The sequence below is a fragment of the Marmota monax genome, unplaced genomic scaffold, assembly GCF_021218885.2.
Source record: "Marmota monax isolate L192 unplaced genomic scaffold, Marmota_monax_Labrador192_F-V1.1 WCK01_AAM20220418_F8-fsc00070, whole genome shotgun sequence".
Taxonomy (NCBI): domain Eukaryota; kingdom Metazoa; phylum Chordata; class Mammalia; order Rodentia; family Sciuridae; genus Marmota; species Marmota monax.
In genome coordinates this window covers 131,226-151,105 of record NW_026692116.1, presented here as the reverse complement: position 1 = coordinate 151,105, position 19,880 = coordinate 131,226, and the positions used below count along the sequence as shown (strand labels likewise).

The 19,880-nt window shown below is 36.8% G+C and overlaps 1 protein-coding gene across 1 annotated transcript; it reads left to right on the top strand.

Moving 5' to 3' along the window:
- Window positions 1–4,380: 4,380 nt before the first annotated feature.
- LOC124104342 (guanylate-binding protein 5) lies at window positions 4,381–17,937 on the top strand. Its single transcript, XM_046461221.2, has 11 exons — window positions 4,381–4,595; window positions 6,359–6,567; window positions 7,716–7,843; window positions 9,009–9,118; window positions 9,375–9,568; window positions 9,934–10,176; window positions 11,485–11,765; window positions 12,473–12,685; window positions 13,229–13,331; window positions 13,658–13,839; window positions 15,232–17,937. The coding sequence occupies exons 2-11, from the start codon at window positions 6,378–6,380 to the stop codon at window positions 15,349–15,351; spliced, it is 1,764 nt and encodes a 587-aa protein (XP_046317177.1). The 5' UTR covers window positions 4,381–4,595; window positions 6,359–6,377; the 3' UTR covers window positions 15,352–17,937.
- Window positions 17,938–19,880: the final 1,943 nt, after the last annotated feature.

Below are 19,880 nucleotides of genomic sequence, written 5' to 3'. Positions count from 1 at the left end.
AACCACATCCTGTTTGCAGTGACAGTTTTAAGACCATAATTTATTTTCTTCATCTTCTTCTTTTATCACTTGACTTAGTCCATTCCTGTTGATGTAACATACCACAGACTTGGTAACCTATAAATTATAGAAATTTATTTTTCACCATTCTGGACACTGCAGGGTCCAAGATCAAGGTGCTTGGTAGATTTGGTGTCTCCTAAAGGCTCACTCTCTGCTTCCAACATGGCCCATCATTGTTGTGTCCTACATGGTGTAAGGGCAAAATGACTTGGTTGTCCCCTTCAGCATCTTTTATAAAAGCACTAATAAGTACCATTTGTGAGGTCAGAATACTCATCACTTAATCATTTCTCCAAAGTTCTCACTTCTTGATACTATTCACCATGAGGCCATCTGAATGTTAGAAAGATAAATACATTCATATATAGCACTGCACGGTAGGCTTTTTTATGCACAGGGATATTTAAGGTGCTCTATGTTCCTTGTGAAATGAAACAAATCATCTCCTAAGAAGTCCTGAATTCTTACTTACCTTGGTTCGTTTGACTGTGATTGCTGATACTGTTAGTTCATCGTGAACCTGAGAAAAGTCAGTTGATGTCCTTGGTTCCAAATAAATTCCTTCATAGCTCCACTATGAAGGGATAACTCTGATTTCTCACTGTAACCAGGGTAACTTAAAACCACCAAGGTAAATTACAATTTATTCCAAAACTTATTGACTTAAAACAATGAATATTTTATCCTAGTTAATAATTTTATTCTTGTTTTGACCAGAAATTTGGGTTACATTTAGTTGTGTGACACTTCTGAACTAAGGGGTTCCAATGAAAGACACTCTGTTGAATCATGATGACCTCATTCATGTCTGTGGTCTTGTTGGGGATGGATAGATGCACGGCCATTTGTGAATGTCAATTATAGTGTCCCCATGTTTCCAATCCAAACTGCCACCACATAGAGCCACTTGTTAGGATGTCCATCACCATTGGTGTGGATTCTCCCAGTATCAGAGTCTGAGACAAAGGTCTGAGTGAAAGAGTTTTCTTTTTTAAAATGATCAATGGAAAAAATATAGGGCATCTGGATAGAGGACCAGGGGAGTAAAATAAAAAGGAATAAAAGTTAATAAAAAACAAGTCATTGATTTGCTCACCACTGTAAATAACTGCTATTCTCTCTGAAGCTTTCTCTTAAATACATTATGCAATGTATCTCAGAATGGAACCTCCAAAAAACGAAATGAAAAAGCACTTTTATTGGCTCTCATTTTTATGGATACCAATGCCTTACAATTCTAGGGAGAACATGATTGTACATATGTAAGACTGTGAGTTGAATAGTTTGTGGGGCCCCACATTACAGAAGCAGTGAAGACATAAAGTACCAGTCCAGGAGAGAATCCCCCAATGACAGCTGTAGAAGTGGCAGAAATGGTGATAGCAACAGGCATTATAGTAAAACTTGAGCCAAAAGAAATTTGAAATTGTGTAAAAGAAGTTTTCAAAACACAGGAAAACCACCAATGTCAGGGTATGACGTTGTCTGACAGTTCTAATTTCAGTGTTTCGGTTTTTCTATTTATTGAAATAAAATAGAATATATATAGTTTTGGCAGCTAGAGATGGACCCTAAAGACACCTACCTTTAGATTTATTGTCTATGAATAGATTTTAAGCAGTTCAACTGTTCATCAATTTTGTACCAAGAAAGAGTAAACTGAAGTAAGGCTCTACAGAGAGTCTTGAGCAGTGTGAATGTTTTCTCTGGTTGTTCTTGGCTTACAAGGAACACAAGTGAATGACCAGGAGGTGAGTCACAGGAGTGCGGGTTTTTAATATGTAGATGTCTTGTCTATCTCTTAAGTCAATGTAAACCAAGGAGTATACACCTTAGAGAGAGACTGAACCATCAGGGGGTTATCTTAAATTTGATTCAGCCTTTGTTCTCACTTACTGTTTGTACAAAGTGGACAAGATAGCTATGTTTGATGATTGAATCTTTGCATGAATCCACGAGCCTGGTCTCCCTCTTAATCTCACCAGATATTAAATGTTGGCCTGAAGGCAACAAAGATTGAAACAGATGCTTCTACATGATCCCCTTCTTCTTAGAGATCAGCCCGCCAGTAGATAGTAAGATGACCATACAGGTTCCTTTGCACCCTGAAGATGGTAGCAATTTTGTAATTGGAATTGATATGAATTCTGGTTATGTGTTACCCTCCTCTACTTAGAGAATTATGGGAAAAATCTGTTTAAGGATTCATAGTGTCTGGTCTACTGTTATGTGACTCTGCTACACATCATCTCAGACACGTTTCTGATTTTACAAAAAAGAGGAACAACAATGTGAATGTAGTTATAGGATCCACTACTTCTTATACATCACAAAGATATTGCTAGCTTAATAAAGCAGTGCAATGTCCATTTGGTGATGTAATAAGAAACACTGTTGAGATTGTTCATTGGCATTCAAGATCCAGTATATAGTTGATGAACTAACAGCCATTGCATGCTTGCTAGAATATATAGGCCTGAACACTAAGGAATCAAATAAAAATGTTCTTCATTGACTCAATTATAAATTTATGATCCACTGCCCACATCCTGTGTTTCTGCTGGACTAGAAGGATGGTTCTAAGGGTGGAATTAAGCAGTATTTCTCCGAAGTAAGATGTAGTAAGGCTCCATTACATCTAAAACTACAGCTGTCATGCAAACTCTTGTATTATATAAAACTTACCATTGGACCATCCAGCAGACAATGAATGAGATTGCTTTATTGGCAAGCTTAACTGCCAATAACTTATGTGAAGAGATTATACATGATTAAAGGAAGGAAGAGTATGTCTTGGTTCTTGAGGATTAATTGGGAGTCTCTTGTCATTTCTGTGGTCTGTTCAATATATTGGTAGTGAGCACACCCTAATTGGAACACGAAAAGATTTTTTGTGTTCCAATTAGGCTGGCTACGTATATGCAATCTAGAATGGATAGAAGAGGGGGAAGATCTTGAGTATCAATTATGACCATGAAATCAATGGCAGTAATAAGGGCTATAGCTTATATGTTCCTATTGTGGGTACATTTTAAAAAAGTAAACTATGACAAACCATCCATTTGAAGAAGTCTTGAAGTAAAGGAGTAGATTTTCTGTGAGGTATGAGGGGATCTTGGCAAATAGAAAATGATCTTCACAGATGCTGTGGGTGCCTCACCCATCTCCCCTTGCTACTTACCCTTTCTGCATATTCCAGTGGTATCTAACAACAAATATTTTAGATACCCTACGTTAGCATTTGCTCTCAAGGCACACATAGCAAGGCCAACAATGCTAGGGAGTCATGCTGCCAGGATCAGTCCCCGAACAGATATTGAAGGAAGTTGGAGGAGAAAGCTCCATCCTAAGGGCCAGATTCCCAGGCAGATTTTACCTGGTTTCCTGGAGTTAGCTCCAGGGGTTAACCTCGTGGTTCACACAAAAGGAACCACTGGCTCTTTCCCCATTCCTTGGCTTCATTCCCTTCCAGTTTTCATTCCCTATCTCCTACTTTGCTTTGTTTTATCATCTTCTGAGCAAATCCCTCAATCTCAAATCCTTGACTCCAGAATGGAACCTCAGGAAACACAGCCTAACAGCCCCTGTGTTCATTCTAAATTACAAATAAAACCAACGGTCCTGTATGATTATTGTCCGAATAAAAAGAGATATAATTATTTAAAATGCAGTAATGATGTGGGTGACAATTACGACACACCACAAATCAGAAGGACTCTAGGAAGTGCTTGGGTTTGAGCCTTAAGATCTGATTATCAGTAGCTCTGTGGTTTTGAACAAGTGACTAAACCTCTCAGGGCCCTGGCTCTTCAGTTGGGAGAGTTAAAATAGGGTACTCCACATAAAGAAGTGAACACTGTACAGGGAGTTATAGAGTTATAGAAAATGTTTAATAAATGTCTTCCTTGCCAGCATTCTTTGTGTGTTATGCAGAAACCTTTATCTTTTCCTGTAAATTAGTTCTTAGCTCCTGAAGCTTCCATAAAAAAAAAGAAAGAAAGAAAGAAAGAAAGAAACAACAACCTTACTCCTATGTGAGTGCATTTAACATTTCAGTAAACTAGACCTACAAGAGTATGTTTTTCCAAACTGGAGATAAATATCATCTCAAGCTAGTTCAAATAACACACACTTGAAAAACCTGCAAAAGTTCTCAAAGTTTTCCTTCAGTAACACAATGCAATTTCTGGGAAATCATGCCAAATATCTTGAAACCTTCCACCAGAGGACGCTCAGAATATCCCCTCTGCAACTACCTAGTCACTGAATTTGCTCTGTGGTTTCGGTTTTGTAGAGAAACTTTGAAAACCCCTTGGACTTTTGCCATGCTTACATTTCATATTCAAATACTCCGCTGGGAGGCGGGAACTGGGGAAGAAAGAAACTCCCCAGGATTGGAAGAAGAGCTCATCAGAACTCATTACACCTAAACTAAAGGACAACTGTTGAAACTCACCCTTACCAAGCCTTCCTGAAAGCAGCTTTTCTGCCATTTCTAAAAGCAGCTTTTCTCTCTGCTCTAGATTTTACAGGTAAGTTAAGATTGTGGGCAGGTTGGGGGGCGGGGGGGGGGGCAAAAGGGAGGAAGATATTTGCAATGTTCAGGTATTTTTAAAAGTATTCCATCCAGGATAGGGTGCAAATTTTTCTGAGGTACTACAAAATGAACCCATTGAAGTCTAAATTGATGTGTAGCTAGATAACAGAATTCATTCAGTGTCTGCTAAGTTTGTTTCCTGCTTAATTAGACACAAAACCAGTGGGGGCTAGCTAGAACTTGAAATGTCTAAATATGTTTTATCCCAGAGGACACAAACAGGTTGAGTTGTAAATGGCAGAGTGGAAGTTGTGTGTGTGGCTTGAACACAGTCAATATTCCAAGATGTGTCAGAGATTTGGCTCTTCGAAAAGCACTAAAGATGCTATCCAGATCACACCTGGGAACAACATAAAAAACACTATTACTGATATTGATACACAGAGCTATTCTTATTCATGAAGAAGTCTAAAACTTCAAAGCTGTTTTCTCTCACATTAGTAACTTTACCTCAAAGAATGAGAATTTATAAGTCTCCAATGTCTGAATACAGATTTGGTTTATAAATATTGCTTTGTAGCTAATTATTGTAGATCATGATTGGAATTTTCCCACATCTTTCTAATCTAAATATGATTCTAGCCCCTGTAAGTCAGACAACCAGAATTCTACTAATATAAAGTACCAATATTGCAGTAGAAGTGGGTTGGAAGGGAAAGACATCTGGCATATGGAATTTCTTGCCTCTGAACACATGGTACTGTACAATTTGTGAATGGACTTCCTACTATTTGGTACCAAGTAGCAGTTTCTGTTCTAATTTGTCTTTCATCAGGATGGTTGATGAGAAAGGTCATTGACTATGAGAAAGGGATCATCAAAACCAGCAACAACAACAAAGAAATCTACAGTGTGTATAGTCTGCTAGCAAAAAGAATCCAGATGTTTAAATTTTAAGACTTTCATGAAAAATGAATTCAAGCAGATAGTGGATTTTTAGCTTCAAAATAAATGATGATTTCTAAAATGGAAAAAATAAAAAAAACCTTCTCCTTATGGCATGACAGGTCATAAAAACAACAATTTGCCTTTATGTTTCACATAGCTTTAAAATATTTTACCAAAGACTCTTCAGGTTACAGGAGTTGATGCCCAGAAGTAGAAAATTAGTGGTGAAAAATTATTAAATGAAATTTTTTTCATTGATATAAACAGTCATAAAATGATAACACTTTGAAGTTTTGTTTCTGTAAAAGAAATTATTAACTAAGTAAAAATCCCTTTGAAAAGTATAGCTTGAATAAACACTCGAATTTATTGGAAAATGAAACATAATGGCATAGAATTGTTTAATGTAATGCAGTCTAGACATGGACCTAAATAAGAGAAAAGCAAAAATTTATATATAGCAAATAATGAAAATAAATTTTCAAAATAGGGATTTTAGGAGGTAAAAACTGAGAAACATGAGTAAATCAAAATCCAGTGGAATGAGATAGATGCAAAAAATCAGAGGGTAAGACTCAGGAAATTAATTTTTCTTTGTTCACCAGCTATTTAAGAACAAGCAGGGTAGCTGATGGCTGGCCTAGGACCTAGTTTACCTTGGTGCTTTTAGCTATATCTTTTTATGTTTTGTTTTGTAATGTCTTCAGAAACAGGCCATGCTGGAAAACAGTTATGTTTTCAGGTTCAGTAAGCAAAATGTCTTTCTCTGCAAGAGCTAATATTACTGCCCATCCCATCTCTTCCTTCCAGACAAAGAAACACCCCAGACATGACCTCAGAGACCTACATGCCAGGCCCCATGTGCCTCATCGAGAACATGGAGGGGCAGCTAGTGGTCAAGCAGGAAGCCCTGCAGATCCTGTCGGCCATCACGCAGCCCATGGTGGTGGTGGCCATTGTAGGCCTCTACCGCACAGGCAAATCTTACCTGATGAACCAGTTGGCTGGGAAGAAACAGGGTGAGTGACACCAACAAAGCTCTGCTTAGCCCTCTGTCTACTCCACTGTGGACACTCTACATGGGGATGGAGGGGAGAAAGTTAGTGTCAGGGAGGAACAGTGAAAACTAATGTTTAGGCCATAGTTAGGCCTTTTAACTTGGAGAGATTGTTTTAAAGACCTAAGACAGCAGGAAAAAATTTTATTTGGCTGCAGCCAGGTTCAGAGGGCACAGCTTTTGCTGTAATCAATCAATCCCCTGAATCCTGAATTCAGGTAGTTTCAGAATTGTATACCCAGAATGTAATGGGAGGGGCTCAGAAGTTCACAGTCTGCAGAAGATCACATAAAAGCAGCTTTTTCTTTCACTGTTTTGGGCAAGATAACCCTTCAAGGATAACACCTGAGAAGGGGAGAGCTTCTTCTCCCCTTTCTTTCCTCCCCTTGCCAGCTGTTACCATGGAGCCCAATTGGTAACTTATCTTATAAATGTAGACATCTCTGTGAAGCCTCAGCTCAAGGCCAGAGGCCTCATTTACACATTTCTACAAACTACTATACTGGATAAATGTTTGCAAAGAACTAGTAAGGGGGTGTCCAGCACCTGCAGTGCTGATTTCTTCCAGGCTAGTGACCAAGTAAAATAGGGCATCACAAAAATAGAAAGTTTACCTACATTGAACTCCTTTGTAGAGACTCTTTTGCTGACAGTGTAAAATCAACCATGGTAAAGATTTCTGGAGAAGCTCAGTTAAGATTTTCTGTGGAGAAAGGGGTGCCACTATAAGATAAAGGGCAGATTTCTGTCCCTGACATATAAACCCTTTTTAAAAATGTTGACCTTAATGTCTTTCTGAGAGAAACACAATATATTCCTCTCATAAGGAATAAGACATCAATGAAATAATCTCCATATGTGTAATTATAAACTTTAAAATTTTACTTTAAAATTTAAAATTTTACTTTTTTATTATTATAAAAAACATAAAAATTTCCCACTTATGGAATTTGACTTTATTTCCCCATTTCTCTATTGTAATGGAGCTCAACACTCCTATTTTCTGCTGTTTCCTTATCTTGCTTTCCTTAAACCCTAACTCAATTATCAAGAAAATATGCGAATTCTAGATCCCCTTCTCTGTGACAACCCCTGCACTCCCCTCTGCAGGCTTCTCTGTGGGCACCACGGTGCAGTCTCACACAAAAGGAATCTGGATGTGGTGTGTGCCTCATCCTGAGAAGCCAGGCCACACCCTAGTTCTGCTGGACACTGAAGGCCTGGGTGATGTAGAGAAGGTAAGGACAGAGGATTCTTTTATGATTAAACTCCTTATCACTGAACACACTTTGTACAAGGAGTTTTTCATTTGGTTTTTGTTTTTATGAATTTGTATTTCCACTTGACTGGACTATATTGCCCCTCATTTTTTCTTTCCATTTTCAATAGTGTTTGGAAGTCTGAAAGTGAGGAAATATATTTATAATACAGAATAAGTATTAGAAGAACTACACTGATGTTTTGCTTAGTAGTTGCCAGATGCATAAATGGTGCAAATAAAATCACATTACAAGCCTGGTCTTGCACTGAATATGGTTAGTAGCGGGTTGAAGATGAGATAAAATTCTATTCAAATCAGGACTCTGGCACTTGTAACTCTCTGACACTGACAAGAAGAGTAGGTCTCCCTAAATCTTTTATTTTTTCTCTAGAATTATTCAACAGTACACCCATAGGTCTTGTCTAACACATGAGCCTTTTCTAGTTGTATGCTAGTAAGTATTTAACAACCAGCTCATAGAAAAAAAGAAAGACTTGACCATTCCCTAAATATTTTTATCATAACTAAATACAAGCTACTCAAGTGAAGTCCCTAAACTCAGACTTGGGAAGAAAGGTACATAGTTGGATCTTATAAGCTGATTTTTGTACCAAACCAAACGATCTCTTGAATGCCTACTGTTTTTTATATTTTGATTTTGATTTTTACTTCTGACTTATCAAGATGCAAAGATGTTAAGACAAAATTTCATCTTCTGTTTATTCATATACAAAATGGAGATATTAATTATGAGCTCATCTTATAGCATTAGAATTAGATGTCTAAGATTGGTAATATGAACTCCCTGTGGATAATAATTTTATAATAAAATAGATATATGGATTGTGCAGATAGGCCAATTTTGTTTTGATACCTGGAAAACCTTCATTTTAACTACTCTGCTTCCCCCATTAACTTTGACTACACCATTTGCAGTTATCTAATAGTAGCTATAAGAGGGACTTGGGAATTAGAAATATATGCATTAGTATAAAATTATAAATGAGGAAGTTATGCAAGTTCATGTGTCTGGCAATCACTTGTGTTTTCCCTGCTTAACATTTGTATATCAGGATTCTATTTTTAATGATTGTTCATTTGGGAATGCCGTTTGACATGACTTAAATTTGTTTGACTTCTAGGATGATGATAAGAATGATACCCAGATCTTTGCTCTGGCAATCCTTCTGAGCAGCACCTTTGTATACAATACCATGAACAAAATTGACCAGGGAGATATTGACCTACTGCAGTATCCTTTTGTGCTTCAGGATGGCACCAAAGCCACAGAGAACACCACTCACCAGCTGCAAGTCTATGAGACTTTGTAAATCCCCCAAATGAAAATGTGTAGACACTGAACGTACAGACAAGAGCCCTCATATTCTCTGATGAGAAAATGTTTATTTGGCTGGTTGCCAAGTGGAAAATGCAGGTTTGGGGAACATGGGATCAAATATGGGCTTAGATGCGGTGCTATTTCTGCTAGTTTTCCTTAATCATCTCAGCAATGTGACAGAACTGACAGATCTACTCAGGGCAAGGAAGTCGCTTGATCTTGGACACGAGGATGCTGATGACATTGTAAGCTTCTTTCCAGACTTGGTGTGGACTATAAGAGATTTCTACCTAAGCCTGGAAATAGACGGACAACTCATGACAGCAGATGAATACCTGGAGAATTCACTGAAGATAAAGAAAGGTAACTGGGCTTCTGTTTTGAAAAGAGGAAGAAAAGTAACCCAGGAAATGATATGTTTTGGGTAGAAGGCTAAATGTATATTTTTCCTATTTATCAACATAGCTGTTTTACAGAATATATAATGAATATTATTAATTTTCAATGAACTCATAGGCTCAATATCAAACTTTATTACTCCCTTTTCTTGGGAAAAATATTCTTTCCTTTTTTCCTTTTTCTGATTAAATACATTTAATCTGTTTGCTTAGGGTATATGAAGATATATTTAACTGAGGATCACCAAGAAAAAAGACACGTATTCAAGGACAATGTATTAAAGTGAGTGTAAATTCTAAAGAAAAAAAATCCTGTTTTTCCTTCTCCAGGTAGTGATCAAAGAACACAAACTTTCAATTTGCCGCGGTTGTGTATTCAAAAGTTCTTTCCTACAAAGAAGTGCTTTGTCTTTGACACACCCACTCACCAGAAGAAGGTCTCCCAGCTAGAGACACTGCAGGATGATGAGCTGAGTCTTGAATTTGTGCAACAAGTGGCAGAATTCTCTTCCCACATCTTTACCAAGTCCAAGATCAAGATTCTTCCAGGAGGCATCAAGGTCAATGGCCTTCGTGAGTACCTCTTCAAGGATTTTCCTTCTACTTAGAATAATGTGTAGGAGATATATAGGAGGGTCCTTGTTGTGCCAACCTTGAGAGATGCATAAGCAGTTACCAAAATTATAATGGTGCTCATTTTCTTGGTGATCCTCAGTTAAATATATCTTCAAATACCATCATGCAAATCATATGCACCATGTAAACTTATAGTGAATATGAAACATATCTCTAGTATTTGTTTTAGTAATGCCTTTAAGGTTACATGAAATAAGAACATGAGGATAAGATGAAGTTAAAGATGTTGTATCCTTCCGTCTTCCACTGTTGACCTATATTAGGTCATATGTGTTGGCAGCATTTGTTTAATAAATATATTGGATTTTTAAGGTATGTTACAATGTTTTAAGGCACAAATTATAAATATATTCCTTTTAGAAATGCAACTTGATTGATACAATTGTTGAACTATGCCCCAAGTGGTCTAGAGCCTCTGAAAATATCTAATCATACTTCTTGCTGTAGCTTTCCATAACAACTCTATGTTTCACAGTTTTGTAAATAATCACTATATTATGCACAGAAGTTAAGTGCAAATGACAAAAAAGTAAAACAAGGAAGTTCTAACTAAGAATAAAGGAATATTGTTCTAATTTATTCAATTTGCCCTTTTTCAGGGAATGGCATCTCCCATACCAGTGTATGTATGTATATATGGAGATACCATACCAGTATATATATTTGCATATGATTTGCATGATGGTAACTGCTTATGCATCTCTCTCTCTCTCTCTCTCTCTATATATATAGATATATAAAATTTATATATATATATAAATTATTTTTATTTATATATATATATATATATATATATATATATATATATATATATATATATATGAGATCCTAAGCAGCTAGGAGAGACCCTGTCTGAAAAAAGAAAAAAAAAACATAAAAAGTGCTGGGATGTGGCTCAGTAGTTAAGCACCCCTGGGCTCAATTCCTAGAACTATATGTTTCATGAATATGCATGACTTTTACATGATCATATGCTTATTTCTCTGCATAGAATTAAATAATGATATACATCTAGACATTTTTCCTGTCTTTATCCTCTGACTCCTATTTCATTTTCCTAAGAAGGAAATACCTGTCTTCTTAATCTCACCATTTCCCAAAGGAATTTGTCTGGGACACTTGGATCCTATTCAGAATGCTGAAAATTTGGGGGTAATACATTGTTCAATGAATGGTCTCAGAATTAATGACATAGATCATAGACTTTTTCTACAGAGAACACAAGCATCTCTTCCTTCTGTGCAGGTCTAGAGAGCCTGGTGCTGACCTATGTCAATGCTATCAACAATGGAGATCTGCCCTGCATGGAGAATGCAGTCCTGGCCCTGGCCCAGAGAGAAAACTCAGCTGCAGTAGAAAAGGCCCTTGCCCACTATGACCAGTTGATGGGCCAGAAGGTGCAGCTGCCCACAGAGACCCTCCAGGAGCTGCTGGACCTGCACAGGGCCAGTGAGAGAGAGGCCATAAAAATCTTCATAGAGAACTCTTTCAAGGATGAGGACCAAAGTTTCCAGAAAGAATTAAAGGTAATTATTTATTTTTCTTGTTCATGGGCATTGGGTTAATAGAATGAACAATACTGCTATGAATAATACAATAGGAATGGTTTAAGAAAAGCAATTCCTTCTATACTGGAAAACAATGGTGATCATTAATGTGGCATGATATACTTTCCTTCTGAAAACAAAAATGTGTAAATATTCTGGGACTTTTACAGTCTGAATTTTTCACATAGTCACACAGCTCACATTTACCATTTAACATCCATGGAATTAATTTGATTGATTGATTCATTCCTTTAAAACATTTGCAAAATATTATTCTTGTTTTTCATTAATTAAGCAGAGAAAAACTGTCCTTTATATCTACTAAATTACGATTAGGATTAATAGAATAAACTGACATCATTCCAACCAATTATTCAACTCTGTTTTCTGCTTGATGTAGGGAAATGTTGGAAAACAGTAGGCTGCATTTAAAATGAGGGCTTGAGGCTAGGGGTCTGTGGTCTTAAGATCACATTTAAGCAGAAATTAAAAGACACAGGAATTTCGGAATATTTCATAGACAAATGTAAATATTTTTCATAGACTCTCGTCCTTGCAACTTCCTCCAGGATTGCTGGCAAGGATATAGTCCTTGGAATTTCTAAGAAAAATAGAGACTTTAAAATATAAATTTCAGAAGTACTGAGGTATGTTTAACACCTCTGTGGGTTCCTGTCCCTTTGAAGACCCTACTAGATGCAAAGCAGAATGACATTTGTAAGCAGAACGAAGAAGTCTCTTCAGATCGTTGCTCAGCTTTGCTTCGGGATATTTTTGGTCCACTGGAAGAAGCAGTGAAGCAGGGGGTTTATTCTAAGCCAGGAGGCCATAATCTCTACCTTCAGAAGACAGAGGAGCTGAAGGCAAAGTACCATCAGCAGCCCAGGAAAGGAATACAGGTATCCCTGGTTCTGTCTATTAATTACGGGAATTTCTGGGGCCTCTCTAATAAGCCATTGAGGACAGGAGAAAGGAAATGTCTAGAGGAGTAGAGATGAGATTGTTGTCTCTGCCTCAGACTCACTGTCACTGAATGAGCATGCATGGGTATTTTGTGCTTGCTATTTAGTTTCAAGTGTGAACACATTCCAGAGTTGAAACAGTGTCAGCAATTCTCCTGCTTCCTTTTGATGTTCCAGCACTTCTTCATTATTGTGCTCCATTTTCCTCACTATTGACTCTATTTTCAAAAAGGCTTGCCCTACATGACAACAAAGAGATACCACTGGGTGTGAGGTCAACCGATCCTCACTACCTTGGTGACAGAGCAAACACTCTTGTTGCAGTGAGTTTTTTTCATCTAGTGGCGTTGGGTGCTCTTAATTGCCCTGACACGTTCTGAACCCTACCTGTGGAGAGGCTTGATGGAACAAAAAACGTGATTTTATCACTTTGCCAATCACCACTGCCAAGTTCTAACTGTATGTTTTTGGTGTTCCTAGGCTGAGGAAGCTCTGCAAAAGTATTTAAAGTCCAAAGAGTCTGTGAGTAAAGCTGTTCTACAGACAGACCAGGCTCTCACAGCCAAGGAAAAGGAGATGAAAGGTGAGAAGAGAACAGAAACAAAGTAAGAGAGACAAAAAAAATGTCCAAAAATGTGAAATTCATATATTCTGGCCCAGCTGAGTTCATTCAACTAGAATAAGACAGGCAAAGAGGTGTCCTATCCCCACAGGTGGTACCTGAGTATGGCAGGATCAGGTGCAATATGGTTATCTTGAAGGAAAAACAGTGCCAGGGAGTTTTCTCTGTGGGTTGGAGCAATAACAAATAAGAGTGGGAAGCCCAAGGGAGGGACAGAACAGTTCTCCAGGGTTTTTTTGTTTTGTTTTGTTTTGTTTTGTTTTTTACCTTTTCTTCTTTCTCTTCAGAGGCACGTATAAAAGCAGAGGCTGCCAAGGCTGAAGCAGAAAGGTTGGAGGCGATTCGTAGGCAGAAACAGCAAATGATGGAGGAGAGGGAGAGACTCCATCAGCAGCAAATAAGACAAATGGAGATAGATAAAGCAAACTTTCAGGCACAGCAACAGAGGGAGCAGGAACGTCGACTCCAGGTATTGATTAATTGTTGCATCTCAGGATTGTGTTTCTGGCCCTTCCCTATAAGGATGAAGGCATGAAAGAGTGGCCATTGGGGAGATGCAGACTGCTATGGTGGCTCAGAGTGGAGTCTGTGGAGCTAGACTGCTGGGTTTGCATCAAGCTCAACTTTACCAAATGCATGGTTTAAGCAAGCTATCTATTTATTTTCTCTGTGTGTCCTTTTCTTCTTGTATAGAATGGAAATGACAGTTTCATATATTTTATATTGTGATAATGAAATGCATTAGTACTTGCATTTAGAATGGTATTTGGCATAGAGTAAAAATATAATTTTTTTATATAGGCTGAGGCATTTCTGTCCCACAGTGATTAGCCTTTTCTGTTAATTTGTTAATTGACTGGTCAATCCTTTGTCTTGATCATACCTTGTTACATCAGCTTCATATCGCAGTGTCTTTGCTCTTGTCATCTCTGGTTGATGACCTTGAACTCACAGTGCTTGTTTCACCAAGTCCTGTAGTTTATCATCACTCAACAAGCAGGATTTCTTCTCTCCCAAGCACTGTACAAAGCCCTCTGCATGCATTCTCTCATCTTATCTACTTACTGTGAAGCAGAACTATTTTGTCCTCAGTTTTAAATGAGGTAATCGAGGTCTCAAGGAAATAAGTAAATGCCAGTATCTCACAGTCTTGTGAGTCAATGAAGCTGTCTTTCCAGTGAATGGGATCCGCAGTGTTGCTGTTCTCGAGATCCTTGGAGAATTCCTATGTAAGCACCTCAGACAACATCCCAATCTTGCCCTGACTTAACATGGAAACTATGGGTACCCATTTTTTTAGTAACTACCCTGTGGCATTTTGGGGATTGTAGCTTTTTCCTGAAAGGCATTATTGGCAATCTTGGTGTTTGATCTGCTCAGTCTTTTCTTGTACTTTTCCCTCCAAAGTGTATTGACCTCGAACGTATCCCTCATCTAAGGTCCAGACTCCTCTCCTGATTGCACATCACCTAGACATTGTGCTTTTGTTTCAGTTTCTTCTCTTACAAACATAGTCAATATTTTCCTAAAAATTGGAAAGAGATAGGGATAGAGAATTGAGGTCAAGATGTAACGAAGATTACTGAAGGAAATTGTGTAGTGTAATTGGGAAGGGAGCCCTGGGATGGAATTCTAGAGACAGCAACATTTCAGGGACTGAAACAATGTTTCTGGAGGTAGAGGAAGACCAAAGTGAATAAGTGAATACAGAAGTAAGCTGGAGGTAAATTAGTGGAAGAGGGAGATTCAGGTACTGTTTATTGTTCCTGTGGATTAAAGGAAATAAGGACAAGTCAACAAGCAATCAAAATGAAGCAGACCTTACTTTTTGCTAAGTATTATTATGACTATTTTCACTTAGGAAGAAGCCCAGAGGCTCAAATTGATCCATCAAGCTCAAATTGCAAGATTTCAAGCTCAGATCCAGCAGCTCCAAAGCACAAGGCCTCAGCCACAACCTGATCCATGTTTGATACTCTAAAATGCTAAACATTAAAGCTTCCTTTTCTTATTTCTTCTCACTGAAGACACAAAGGAACAAGAAACTAAAGAACTTGGGACAATCAACATTTAAATGCCTAGTCTTCTGCCTAGTCTTCCAATTTGTCTCTAGGTATTGCAAGTTACCCAGGTGTCTAGTTATTGCAAATTACTACATGGGCTCAGTCAAATGGAAAGGTACCCAGGTCTGGGGTCAGTAGGGCTTCACTTCTACTGCTGGTCATGTGCTGGATACCATCAGAGGGAGGCACCAGTGGTAAAGTAGGAACAATCTGCAGTTCTCACCTGGGTGGAGACTGCTATTCTATGGGCAATGGTACAAATCATCAGCACTGTCAGTTCACCTTCTGCAAAGAGAAATCCCAAGCTGAAAGAAAACAATGTTATCATGAAAGGGAGATCTTTAGAGGATGAAAAGAAATACTACTGTGGAAATTGTGTCATAGGCTTAAGGACTAAAGAAAAAGCCTTTTCCTTTTACTCATCCTCAATAAGTCATGACTTAGAGCATGTTATAATAGGTAACAACTTATTTGTGACTTGATATTTTTGTGTTACATTTTTATAATCCTTTAGCTTGTAAATAGGAGGCATAAGTAATAATGTGTAATTAGCCAAAATTATAATGGTGCTCATTTAATTTTATATTTGTTATAATACTAAAGTTAAATCATCATACCATATGAAAGCCTGCTGGCATTTTTTAAAAAGTATTAATTGTATGGGCTGGGGTTGTGGCTCAGCAGTAGAGTGCTCGCCTAGCATGTGTCAGGCCCTGGATTCCATCCTCAGCACCACATAAAAATAAATAAATAAATAAATAAATAAATATATTGTGTTCAACTACAACTAAAAAATTAAAAAAGTATTGATTGTACAAATGTATCTGTTAGTACCTAGTTTTAACTATGAAAATATTTTTAAACCATAACTCTGTTGCTTTGCTTTTATGTCTCTCAGTATATAAAATTCTATTGGGAAAGCTTCTGAATTTCCCTCAGAAGATCAGGAATTACTTTAAAACTGGAACTAAATTGCTTTTTGCAATATCTTTTTGTTTTCTGTTTGTTGTGTTTAACTCTAGTAAAATATGCTTTAAAAATTATAGGACCACCCCACAAAGCTCTAGTTTTTTCTCCCTTATAACTGTTTGCTTATGTAAAGATTTTACTTTGGGTGATATTATAGGATCTTTACGTTTTTTTTAAGTTCCTCAAAATATGATTTACTCATATGCAAAAGAAATACACATTAATGTTATTGACTGTACTTTTTCTTATGCTTTGGAGTGTTTTATTTCTCTGAATTTCTCATAGTATTGCAGCAATAGTAAACATGTATGATTTCTTTATTCCTTAGCATCATAAATAGCTAATAAAAGCAGGTAATATTTTGTCAGTGCCTGTTGTGGTCACTGTAATACCTCATGCATTGTTCACAAAATCCTTTGAGCATGCAGTATTGCTTTATTACAATTATCATTACTTAAAATATTTCATATTTATTAGTGTTATTATTATTAAAGTTATTACTTTTAAGGCATTCAAGATAATTAAGTCACCTAGAGGCAATGCTGCAGAGGCTTTTCAGATCTGGACCCTTCATCTTAAAACTGTTTTTCTTGTCTTGCTTAGTAAGACAATATTTCTATAAATATTAAGTAATATGTTAAAATCTAGAGAACAGTACTAAAATAATGAAAACCAAAATCAGAGTGTCAAAACAATGAAAAAGTATTCAACACAAAAAGTAAGGAGACTATCAAAAATAAAAGTTAAAAGTGTGGTAATGACTCTTGAATATACAGATCACCAATAAAACAGAATGGAAAGTCCAAAATAAACTATGTAGGAAGCATGGAGAGTAAAGGTGAAATTCTAAATAGAAAGAGACAGCTGCATGGCCACTTAGAAAGAGATCATGTCAGAACCAGATCTTATATCATACACTAAAAACAACAACAAGAAAAAGAGTTTAAAGTATAAAGATGTAAAACCCATTTTAAAATCCAAGGTTATATTTTTTCTGAACCTATAGGAGAGGGCCTTTCTCTGAGTCAAACCTATTTTGAAGTGTCTCTTGGTCTCATAACTCAATCAGTTACAACACAATCTCTTGATCCTTTTCAAAGTAAGATTTTGATAAGTTACATCCCCTCCTTTGCTTTTAAAAATTATAAAATATGACACATTCAGACGAGTGCATCAAATATAAAGCATACAAATAATATAAATTGTAACACCACACCCTAGAAGCAAATTCAGCCTTGCTAAAACCCCAAAGGAGTATATTACAACTTCTGACAACCTTGCTAGAGAAAACCAGTATCACAACTCTTGAATTCCCCCTGGACTGTATCATATACAGGCGATGTCTGAAATACTGTAATTTAGTTTGCTCTGCTTTCCATACAAAAAAGTTTTTGTTGCATGTCTTCTTTTGTACTTTTGTTCATTTGTTAAAGATTTGTTAATGATTCTTCTAGTTCATTGTGTAGTTGAAAAATGTATTGTACAAAGTAACATTGAGTTGTTTGTAATGCTATTGATAAATATGTAAATTCTCATGTTTATCTTTTATGAAATATTATTAAGTATATTTTGAAATATGCATATACATGTATATGCATGTATACATGCAAAATTCCCTGTGTAACACCCATAGGAATGGACTTTCCAGGTCATAGAGGAGGTGAATCTTGTCCTATTATATAAGGTTTACCATGACTTGTTTTTCTAGCAAACTACATACTTCAAAACAAAGAATGACAGTCTCCACACCAAAAGTTTTCACATTTGGTAGTGGAGGGGCTATGTGGTAGATCTTATTAAGACATTAATTTGCTTTTTTTATATGAGTCAGGTGGAATGCCTCTTTGTGTGTTTATTTGTTTACTAGTTCTTTTCCATGTTTTGTGGTGTCTTTCATGTGTTTTTGACATGTTCTGCCTTTTTCTTGATTTTTTAGGAGATTTTAAAATATAAAACTCAAAAAAAATTTAAAAAAATTAAAAAATAAAATATAAAAGTCCTGAGTCTTGGGGGTTTGGATGACTGTCAAAGTCATTTTTTTATTCTATGATTTCCTTTAACACTTTTTAGAATTTTTTGTAAAAAATAGTTGTAATTTTAGTGCAGTCAATAAAATTTTACTTTCTAGCAGGTGAGGTGTTTGTGTGTGCCTCTGTGTGTGTCTTTAGTAACATTTTTTTTTTTTTGCATCCAAGGACATGATGGTACTTATCTATATATCTTCTAAAATGTATTTTTCTTTTTCATGAGCACATCTATATTTGAATAACAATTGAAAGTCTATGTGTTGTGAATTTTGGGTCCAAAGTATTTTTCTGGAGAAGGATGATCTATTTTCCCGAAACAATTTTAACAGAAGATAGTTTTTGTCTATAAACTTATGTAGAAATAACTCTAAGTTAAATATCAGTATATGACTGTATCTGGGACTCTGTCAATTGTTCTTTTGGCCTATTTACCCACTCTGGTGCAAATATAACAATGCATCATTAACTAATTTAATAAGTTTTTAATTCTGCTATACTCAGTGTTTGTATAATGTTCTTCAAAAGTTTCTTGACTCTACCCTGAACATTAGCATTTCCATATAAATTTTAGGATCACTCTATACCTACTGGAAATGTTTATATTTTCACCAGGAGTCCAATAACATTTTTTTCATCATTTTTTTTAAAAAAAACTCTGTGTTTTCATTCATTACAAAAATTTTTACTAGGTAAAGAATTTGGGGTTGCCATTTTCTTTTTAGTATCCTAGAGATGCTTTTCTATTTTCTCTCACTTTTATAGTTTCCATACAAAACTGCTCCCATTTTTACTTTTAATTGCCCATATGTAAGATTTCCTCTAGTTGCCTCCAGAATGCTTACTTTATGTTAGGTTTCATTGTATTGTCTATGATGTGCACTAGTGTATTTTTTCTTGTATTTGTACTGCTTGGGTTCTCTGAACTTGTGGATCATGCTTTGTTGTCTTTGAGTAGTGCCACAGTCTGGCTGAGCACAAAAATCACGAGCCACTCAAACAGGAACACATTTTATTTTTGAAACTCCCGCCAATGCCCTGTATGCTCCCGGGAAATATGCCGACCCACACACGTGGCATTCTCCTGGACCCACACACCAACAGGAAATCCCTCCTCCGGAATTCCCTCCTACCGCATTTCCCCAACCAATGAGAACTCTCCGGGAGTCCCGCTAGAGCTCCAAAGTAGCAGGCCCCAGGCAGACAGCAGGGGTCTAATATCCATTTGAATGCAGATCTTAACATAATCATATCATCTCAATGGCTTGCTGGCGTCACCTTTCAACCAAAAATGCCATTTTTACTTGGCTATGGCTCTTAGCAGAGTAGTTTTAGAAAGCTCTCAGCCTTGTTCTCTTCCCTTTTCATTTCCTCTTTTGGAATCCCCTTCACATTTACACTAAACCCTTTGATGCTGGTTTTGGGGACACCCTGAGCTACTAGGAACTCAGTTA